Source organism: Vollenhovia emeryi, unplaced genomic scaffold (genome assembly GCF_000949405.1).
Source record: "Vollenhovia emeryi isolate VEMERY1.0 unplaced genomic scaffold, V.emery_V1.0 DF939638.1, whole genome shotgun sequence".
Lineage (NCBI taxonomy): Eukaryota > Metazoa > Arthropoda > Insecta > Hymenoptera > Formicidae > Vollenhovia > Vollenhovia emeryi.
In genome coordinates, this window is record NW_011966728.1 from 11,703 (window position 1) to 22,111 (window position 10,409).

At 33.7% G+C, this 10,409-nt stretch overlaps 2 protein-coding genes across 10 annotated transcripts in view; one reads left to right on the top strand and one right to left on the bottom strand.

Annotated features, from left to right (window-relative positions):
• Positions 1-3,104: 3,104 nt before the first annotated feature.
• Positions 3,105-8,285, bottom strand: LOC105557060 (uncharacterized protein YER152C-like). 9 transcript variants are annotated; one of them, XM_012004195.1, is made up of 10 exons: positions 7,052-7,291; positions 6,935-6,974; positions 6,514-6,547; positions 6,238-6,436; positions 5,246-5,522; positions 4,821-4,982; positions 4,390-4,642; positions 4,039-4,153; positions 3,715-3,820; positions 3,105-3,495 (listed from the first exon to the last, which is right to left on the bottom strand). In XM_012004195.1, exons 4-10 carry the CDS (start codon positions 6,397-6,399, stop codon positions 3,275-3,277), a joined length of 1,296 nt encoding a protein of 431 aa, XP_011859585.1. In that variant the 5' UTR covers positions 6,400-6,436; positions 6,514-6,547; positions 6,935-6,974; positions 7,052-7,291; the 3' UTR covers positions 3,105-3,274. The 9 variants fall into 9 exon arrangements, with proteins under 9 accessions (XP_011859585.1, XP_011859589.1, XP_011859588.1 ...); XM_012004199.1 differs by having other exon boundaries at positions 7,044-7,291; XM_012004198.1 differs by lacking the exon at positions 6,935-6,974.
• A 72-nt stretch (positions 8,286-8,357) lies between these two features.
• Positions 8,358-10,409, top strand: part of LOC105557059 (odorant receptor 82a-like) — a 6,596-nt gene continuing 4,544 nt past the window's right edge. Inside the window, exon 1 of the mRNA XM_012004192.1 lies at positions 8,358-9,971. Within this exon, the coding sequence (XP_011859582.1) occupies positions 9,721-9,971 (251 nt within the window). The 5' untranslated portion in view covers positions 8,358-9,720. The remainder of the gene's footprint in view (positions 9,972-10,409) is intronic.

The following is a 10,409-nucleotide window of genomic DNA, read 5'->3' on the forward strand; positions in this document are numbered from 1 at the left end:
ACGTAACAAAAGTTTAATTCTACTTCGATCTTTTGGAGGGTAGGGTAAGAATATGGAGAAGGGACTTGTTGCGTTGCTGATGCAGTTTTATTACTGCGTTTACTGAGCAATTTGGATAGTTGCTCGTAGTAAGGCAAGGGATCTTGATTGGAGTTAAGTGCTTGTTTAATTTGAAATTTCAATCTCTTCTCCTGCTGCCTAAATCCGCCTTTTGTAGGCATTAATAAAATTTACTATAAAAAAATAGACCCAAAGAATTGTCGGATGGGGCCACACCATTGGCAGCGACGATCCTATTGATTGGGCCCGCGCTATTTTAAATAGACCCGAAGAATTGTTACCTTTCGGGATGGGGCCACACTATTGGCAGCGACGATCCTATATATAGATTGGGGCCACACCATTGACAGCGACAATCGTAGCAATTCTTGGTATCAGTATTCCCAAATTTGCAGCAGGAAAATGAAATTCGAATCTCAATAGTTTTGGTTACAAAAGGTCTTTATTGCGAACAGAGGTACGGACAAAGTACCTAGATGTCTGATGAGGCTAGCTTAGAAGTGCTGCCTAAGTTCTAGAGAGTTCCGGTCGAGAGACGAATTAACAAACAGAAAGCAAAGCCATTTAAGTCAATCCACCTCGTCGTGGTTATACAGTCGACGTCAATCCATAATCTCCTTGATTATGACGATTAATGTTGAGTTTCCGTGCAAATATCCTGCGAGGTCTAATCTATTTAGCATTGAATTCGCGCACCGATCCGCGAACCTATAAAAGACATCACAATTGTTGCCATCATCATCCGTCAAAGCGGATAAATAATCTGTTAAAATTAAAATGATTTACACTATGATCAAAAAGTTCCGGGAATTGGTAAATAAAACAGATTTTTTGTTAATTTTCGGGTACATTTATTTTATCGCCTTCAAAGTAGCATCCATCTGAAGCCATGCACATATGCCAACGCTTAACCCATTCATCCATACACTTTTCATAGTCCGATGAAGGAATGGCTTTCAATTCCCTCGTCGCATTTTCTTTTATTTCATCTATGCTCGAAAATCTTTTTGCACGAAGCGGTAATTTAAGTTTTGAGAACAGGAAAAAGTCGCAGGGTGCCATATCTGGAGAATACGGTGCTTGTTGGATGGTATTTACTGCGTGTTTGGTCAAATAGTCGGCCACAATGTGTGCTTTGTGAGAGGGAGCGTTATCATGGTGCAAAATCAAAAAATTGTTTTTCCATAATTCCGGTCGTTTTCTACGCACAACATCTCTCAAACGCCTCATTACGCCCAGATAATACTCCTTATTGATTGTTTGACCCGTTGGCAGGTACTCATAATGAACAACGCCTCGATAATCAAAGAAAACTGTGAGCATAACCTTGATTTTTGATCGACTTTGACGCGCTTTCTTCGGTTTTGGTTCATTTTCATAGCGCCACTCGGATGATTGTTGGCTAGTTTCGACATCATATTCGTAAACCCATGTTTCGTCACCAGTAATTATGCGTTTCATCATGGTAGGATCGTCTGTTACCTCAGAAATCATCTCCTGGGCCACTGTCTTTCGGAACTGTTTTTGAACGAAATTCAGGTCTTTTGGCACAAGTCGTGCTGCAACGCGTTTCATGCCCAAAATATCCACCACAATGTGCTGTGCCGATCCATACGCGATGTTGAGCTCACCAGCTATCTCTCTGAGGCTTGCATGACGATTTTCGAGCACGATTTCCTTAACTTTTTCAACGTTATCATCGGTTGTCGATGTCGAAGGGCGTCCACTACGAGGTGCATCTTCAACTTCTTTGAGACCTTTCTTGAATGCCGAATACCACTCGTATGCTCGTGTTTTCGAGAGAGCAGAGTTTCCGTAGGCTTTTTGTAGCATTTTCAATGCATCGGCACAAGAAATATCGTTGGAAACACAAAACTTCAAACAAACTCTTTGTTCAATATTTCTTTCCATTTTGAAATGCGACGAAGTGCAAAAAGATATATCACTGTGTGTTTGTGTGTTTAAGGTGACCGTTTCGTCTTGACGTTAGAGGTGGTAACAGCCGCAATGTTTCAAATACTTTTACTGCGTTAAATACCAGTATAATGAACCAAAATTACTTTTGCAACACCTTCAATTACAGCAACGTCGTATCTAGTCACAACTCCCCTTACTATTTCAATTTGCTGCAGGTAAGGAAGCAGAATGATCTATATACTTTATGATACTATTGATATTATATGTAGATTATTAAATTAGAGCTGTTCACGATGCATATTTTAGCTGAATTTTTATGCTGTTTTAGAAAACCCAGGGGCCAAATGAAGAAGAAAAATTGGCGTTTGTACATAAGTATTATACTTATGGTTTACTTTTATAATTATATTAAGTTTTAAATGACAAATAATTTTTATATATGAATAACGTAGTTTTTAAGAAACTAATAGCTTATCAATAGTTGAGTTTGTAAGAATTCTTGCGCTGCAAGTTCAAAGTTTTGTTGCTTAAATGCTAGAGTTTACTTGCAGTTTCTTCATAAGAACGCGTTGATTGTTATTTCTGATCTCAGTTGAGATGCTGTCGCCACATATCAAAAAGATATATCACTGTGTGTTTGTGTGTTTAAGGTGACCGTTTCGTCTTGACGTTAGAGGTGGTAACAGTAAAAATATCAACGTCTGATATTGGTCAGGAAAACGCGAAACCTGTGTCCGCAGCTTTTCAATCGTCATTCCTTCAATGTTACGTCAGCCACCGCCAGGTAACCCCTACCTTTCATACATAGTATAAATGATCCTCCATAGGTCTCTTTGACCGGCATGCATTTAAGCAGTTTCTAACGAGCTACTAAAATTGCGGAATAAAGACTATCCTACATTACTTGCATTTTTTGCAGCGACCTGTGTCCGCTCTATCTAGGTTCTATCATCACCTTTACATAGAATCTCCATCTAATTAAAGACCTGGGATATATGACAAAGAATTAATCCACATAAGACTAGTAGTAGTAGGAAGGGTGGAAGGTAGGGAGGAAGAGGGAGAGGAAAATGGAAACGAAAAGGAAGAGAATTTTGATTGTGTTTGAACCTCCATAGCACAGTATAGATAAGTACAATAGGTTTATTCAATGTCAACACTTTTGATCTTGATGCCACCCGGTTGCCATGTTGTTACGAAGTAACAACTTGATATATTTGTCTTTTTTATGTATATTTTATTTTGTTTTTCAAATTCTGATTTGATAAAAATATTTTCCTTATACTTTTGAACATTCTTATTTAATATCGTTTTTACAATTTACTTTATGTTTCATATATGTGAAAAGCGCCTTACATAAAGTTTGTGTCGCAGTTTCCAAAACTTCTCTTGTATGAAAACCTATACTTAAACGTATAAAATTCTTTGCTTCACCTTTGTATGAAAATCGAGTACCTGGTATCGCTGATACTTTATATTCCTTTTGACACCATTTGATGAATTTTGCAGCATCCATATCTGTAAAACAGATAATATTACAAAAATTAAATAAATTATTATAAGTATATGACAAAAATATAATTGAAAGAGAATACAATATTAAAATTATAATATGTAATTATTTCAAAAATTTATGTGGTCGGACAATTACTCAATTACTATCATAATTACTCTAATATGTATGTATGTATGATAATTTCATAATCATTAGGTATATAAAAACAACATTTGTTATACCTGACGGAAGATGGATCCAAACAAAATAACCACCTCCTGGTCTGTGATACGAACAACCGTTTGGAAGAAATTGATCCAAAGTCGCACAAAGAGTATCTAATCGTTCCTAAAAAATAGTCTTGATTTTATTTTTATCTAGCTTTTATTTTAATAATTAAAATATATAAGAACAATTTTATATTAAAATAAAAAATCATAAAATCTTGAGAGCATACACAAACTATTTTCAATTATACTAAAGATTTTCTTAAATTATTACGGTCTTTAATTAAATTAATATACTTTTTGGAGCATAAGGATATTTATGGAGATGATGTAACATACTTTATAGATCTTTATCATCTTGTTAAGGTGTTCATCTTCAAGATGTTCATGTAATAAACTTGCAATTATTCCGGAAACATAATGATTAACTCCTCCACCACTGCACATTATGCCTCTAAAAAGAAAAATATATTAAAAATGTACAGTTAAACAGTTACAGTAATAAGTCACAAGAATTTTTGCTAGTCGGTGCAATTTAATGCACAACAAATGTGATACATACAAAATTAATGATATTTATGATTAATCTTATTCAGAGACTTTTATGTAAGTCATTGACATAATAAATAATTTTGTATGATTTATATTTTTAGCTAATTTTTTTCAGGAAAAGAAAATAAGATCCCTTACGAGGTCTTTATAATATTCACAACGCGCGGACTGCATTCAATCCATCCAAAGCGAATCGCTGGTGACAAGATTTTAGAAAACGAACAATTTGATACAACGTTTCCTCCTTTGTAATTTGGATCTTTTGGGTCATCGTAAGAAAATAAACGTTGTGGCGGAAATCCATGTCCATAATAAAGTAAATTGTATACATCATCGCAGACTAGCACTATGGAATTGTTTCGTGCAATCTCTACTAAACGCCTGCATTGATCTAGCGAGAAATAAAATTGATGAAATAACGTTTTATTAATGTAATCAAGAGTATATATTTTAAGTTTATGTACTTTAAAAGAGTCAAATTATGCATATTGGTTGAAATAAGCAATGGATTGCACATTCTTCGGTCACAAAATATAACTGATTGTGTAGGTACGCAGTATTCAAATTACCAGGAGACAGTGTCATTCCAGTTGGATTATGAAAAATTGGTATTGTATAAAACATCGCCCAGAATATTTTCTGATCATTTAGAAGAAAGTTTCCTTTTGTCTTCTTTTCAACTATTATTTTTTCGAGTGCATCTAGATCTACTGCATCATCTTTCATTGGCACTATATGAAATAAAAATGATAATAGCAGACATCTTAATTGACATATTTTTTTTAGAGGAATCCGATAGCACGCATATTTTTAATCAATTTTTTAAAATAAATCGCCAATTGAATAACTTAATATAAAATTTTCTGATTAATTTAGTATAAAATTTTCTGATTGGTGATTTACTAGTAAGTTCCTAGGTCGATGTAAGTGAATGTGTGCTAACGGAGCCCGCCTATTTTTAATTATACAATAATAAATTTATAGTATCATCTACCTGTAACTATTTGCATCAGTGGAAATTGTTTAAAAGCCTCGAGAGCAATCATATAAGTAACTTCTTCTACAAAAATAATTCCATTTGGTGAGAGTATGGTATTCAGTAATAATTGAAGACCGTGTGATGCTCCGCATGTTAATATTAATTGCTCTCTCAATACAGAATTGCCATATCGTTTGCTCAAAAACTTGGCTAACTCATCGCGACATTCCCAAAGACCCGCCGTGATACCATATTGAAAAAGGTAATGTTTTCCTTCCTTTTCTTCTTCTTCCTATAACAATATTTAGTTTGATTAACATGGATTGCAAATAGTGCAATAAATATTTTAGGATTTGTAGAACAGCTTATAAAATATAAAATATTTCATAAATGCAAACAACAAAATATTGTTCAATTTATTAAATGTTATTGTTACATTTTAACATAGAAAATATTAAAAAATTGTTTGTGAATGATTGCACCAGGTTATTAACTATAATTAGTTCCAATTAAACTTTCAACTTGAATTAATAAAATTGAATCTATTATCAGATTCTGAAAAATAATTTATACAATGTAGCAGAACGCAATGCAATAATGCTTAGTAGCGCGTGCATGGAAATTAAGGATGAGGGTACTATTACATTTGTCGTACGACAAATTTTTTAAACATGTTGATTGGCTACAAGCCAGTACCTAGAAAATTTCTAGGTACTCGAGAACTTTTCTATCTTGCAGCTAATCAACACGCTTGAAAAATTTGTCGTATGACAAATGTAAAATTAGCCTTACTCAATTCAACTGAAGTGGACTGTATACAAAGTACAAAGTTAAAAATAAACATAATTTGCATTAGTTGATTTTTAAAAGTAAGTTAATTGTGATAATAGATTGTAAAGATAATAATTTTAGAAAGATATAAGTTATTGACAATAGATATTAATTGTTTCAGAATATTATCTGACAGATGCAAGGATAAGTGCAATGTTAAAATATGTCATTGTTACCAGTCTATGTCGCGTGGATCTATTCAGCATTTCTATACAATGTTTCAATAAATCAGGACCAGGTGCTCCGACCGATAAATTTACAGCCTCCTGATTGTAGACATTAAATATTGGGTCACCATCGAACAAGTGTCTCAAATATGGATCATGAACTGTATCCATGTCTGTGGTTTCTTTGGGTTGATCTTCGGGTACTAATCTGTAACAATTTCGTTTTCTTAGGGTGGTTCGTCTAAGCTGAAATCGTATGTAATATCACAATAGTGTGTACAGTACATTTTACAATTCTGATATCGATTGACACTTTCCTCTGAAAGAAGTATCTATTAATAAATCTTATAAAAATCTTTAATAATACAATCTTTAGTTCATTTTCTTAATTTACAAAACATTTCAAAATATTTGTTACAGATAACACGTTACATAATTCAGAAGATAGATTAAATGCGAAATATGAGGTAATATTGTATTAAAATTGCAATTACTAGTATTATTAAAGTATTCAAATCTATAAAGCCTCTAATAAATGTTTAGTATTTATTATGGAAATCTTCATTTTCATTGTGTCAATGTAATCTCCTTTAGATATCTACTAAATTCTAAGTAAAATCTCGTATTTTATACCTAAATTTGATTTTTTTAAATTAATTATTAATTATTAGGCGTAATTATTGAGCAGATAATTTCCGGAGCTTACATAGAGTTTACACGGATCTTTTATGAAGCTCTGATGAATTCTATAAACGTGATTTAATAGACATTAAATGTGGATACATTTCAAAGTAAAAAATTTTAAGACTACGAACTTATATACTTTTAGAAATACTGAATGTGTTCACTTCTGTGTATTGTGCATGGACACTAAACTTTTGTAAATTAAATTGATGAATTTGATTTGATTTTATTAGATCTTCTCAGTTAAGCGAAAAGATCCACACAATAAGTTTTATCAATCACATTGAAGAAAGGCCGAGATTATGAACGTAACAATTTGCGTTGTAAATATTTCAGGCACAAGCATCCGGATCATGTGATTACTCGTGAAAGACTAACGTGAAGAATACGTCGGAATTGCAGATGTCTGACTGTATGACTAATTGTAAGTGATATATCTTCGTGCCTTTCCGTACAATTCCGTGCAATTTCGTGGTCTTACACTGTGCATCGGTACAGGCAACATTGATACTGCGGTGCTTTAGGCGCTTATGTGTTGAAAACATCATTCTATTTTTGTTGCTTATTATACATCAAAGAAACATAGAATAATACTTTCAACGCGTAAGCGCTCAAAGCGAACGTAGCCGGAATCTATTTTTTTTTCATGTACATACCAATTAGCGATATTATATGAATATTGGGATGTTAAATAATAATTTTAATAGATTTGCATGAACTTTTTTAGAGTGTTACATATTTTCGTTCATACTAATTGTTAATAATTGTAAATAAATGTAAAAACAATTTTTCTTTTATTCGTAAATTGTTATTATTGTCGACTATTTTCCATTTATGATGTAAAATAAATAGAGCACAAAAATTAATTCGATAAGAAAAATTTTATTTGACTTTACCTTTTTCAGAATGTAAAATGTGAAATATTAAATATATGAGACATGTAAAAACCAACAAAAATGAAGTAAATAAAGCATTTGATAAAGCATAGAACTAATCATATAATCAGTATTTTTAACGTTAATCTTTATCTACAGTTTTATGATATACAGGGTGTAATAAAAAGATCCAGATCCCAGAATATTTCGATGAATTTCGATGAAATTGAGTTTTTGAAGAAAAAGTTTAATACAAAAGTAGTAAGGTTTAAAGAGTTTTATTATTAGCCTTTATCAGTTTGACCTTGGTGGCGTTGGTCAAGACAAAGTTATCATGAATGTTTTCTTGAAATTTTAACACTACATTAATGTTATGGGGTTACTTTTCAAGTCTGTACATACCTTAATGTGTAGATGTTACGCAACATGTATTGATATCTCAAATCAATCTTGAAATTTTCAAGTTGCCTTTCACTAAGCATTGAACACAGAACACTGCGTTATGCTTTGCGCATCAGAAGCGTCGAAGATATTCTATTCCCTCTCTTACGAAGTTCTCCATCATACTTTCCGTTATAACTCTGTAACGTCACGATGCACAAGCTTACCCAAAATGCGCCTTATGCATTTTTAAAGCAAATAACATTGTGATTGTACACCTGGGGACATTCGACGTGGAGAAGCACAAAACCTATTACCTATAATATGTATTTTTTCCCTTTGGCAAACCTAAAATCATAGTCGTGTACTTTTCCTTACTTATAATATGCTACGTATTTGTGCGATGAATAATTTCGAATTGGTCGAAGATCACCAGGTTCATGCTTGGGCGACGAACTCTCTAGAATTCTTGAGCATTACTCGATATTGCATGGCGAGTAGTGATTTCTGCGTCGTGCTGAACTACTAGTAACAATAGGGTAACTTTTCGACAATTGCTGACATTAAGGATGTCATTAGGATGAGGCTTACTGTCAACCACGCTGAGTATGGTTGCCCCTGCTAATCGAAAGTTAACGTAAAAGATTTTCCGACTCCAAATATATTTTAACTGCGTGCTTATTGGAGATCGCATCGTCGGAAAAATTTGCCAATTTAAAACTAATTGTGTATCGGTGAAAATTTTATCTTTACAATATAACGTCTTGTATTTTTAGATATCTCATATTTATACAGTACAAAGATGTAATGAAATATTTGTCGTCCTTTATTTTTATTAAAATTTTCTCATTCAGAATAGTTGCAGACATCCGTATTACACACACTAGCCACGTAAATACATTATATGTGCGGACTCCTGATTCGAGATCAGTTTAAGGCTCCTGGGCTCGCCACGGCTGGAAATCAACATAGCTGCAGTGAGTATCCAGGAGCCTTAAATGCACATCCAAATCAAAATTTAGAAATGATTTATCTTCTGCCTATTGCATTTTCTTATGCATCTCGACCGATTATTCGCAAAGAGATTCAGCATTATATTCTTATAGATGTAACTTATGTTCACTACTTTGTTCAGAAACTCTTGACGATAGTCACTCTAGCAATCTTTGCTCTTGCACTGGCGTGCTGCAACTTTTCCCTATTTCCTTGCATTTTTAAAGTAAATCACTCACAATAAATCACCTGTCGGCGACAGGAGGTTTTCCCGTTCCGGAAGCTACCACCAAATAGCGCCCTTGTCGATTCTTTACCCAACGAGGTCTGCAATCATCATTCGATCGTAGTAACTTTTTTCTGCATTCTTAAGTATAAGATGAAAATACACGTTTAGCGTTTGCGATTGGTCGGCGGCCGTTAAGGTGGGGCTATATCCGATCTTTATGTTAATACCTTTAGCGAGTATGTGCAGCGGTCATACGGGAACTTCAGGAGCTTACGCTTGTTTCCTTCGGCTCTGACAACGGAGTGAACGAAAAAACGTATTTTGAGTGCGATGATACCGACTAGTACTGTTGGTCGATCAGTTGAAATCGGCCTGCGTCTTACTGGCATATGGCCAAATTCCTCGATTTTCTTCAAACTGCTTTGGACGTTGATGATGGGAACAGGGCTGACCTTCCAGTATCGTTATTTTCTGAAGCACTTTAACGCTGAGGAGCTACCGAATCTAATAGACAGTTTAAGTACCATTTTGCCACACAGTCTTCTTTTCTTTAAGCTGATTGTCTTGTGGTTCAATAATCGGTATGTGCTGCCTACATTATAATAATTTGTAACGTACGTGTAAATCATAAAATTACATCTAAAATGAAACAAATAAATCAGAAGTTAAAATTATTGAACTTTTACAACGCAAAAGGCATACCAGCGATATTGATTGACTCATTATTTAATAAAGTTAGAATTAATACTTAAAAGATTGTTCACTCGAAATCCTCTTATCCAATTCCGTTAAAACTGAAATTAATTAATTCACACAATTAATTAAGTCCAATCCCCAGTAAAACACTTAAATGTGCTGACCAAAAACCGGACAAGACTATTATTTTGACGAACAGAGACGTGACGTAACAAATTCATGTATTTTCATGTCAGATTAATCCTCAGATCAATCCAATCCTTTGTGAGCGGCGGGGGCATAAAGATTTTTGAAATTTTAGGGGATCACCGGCACGTGCGCGA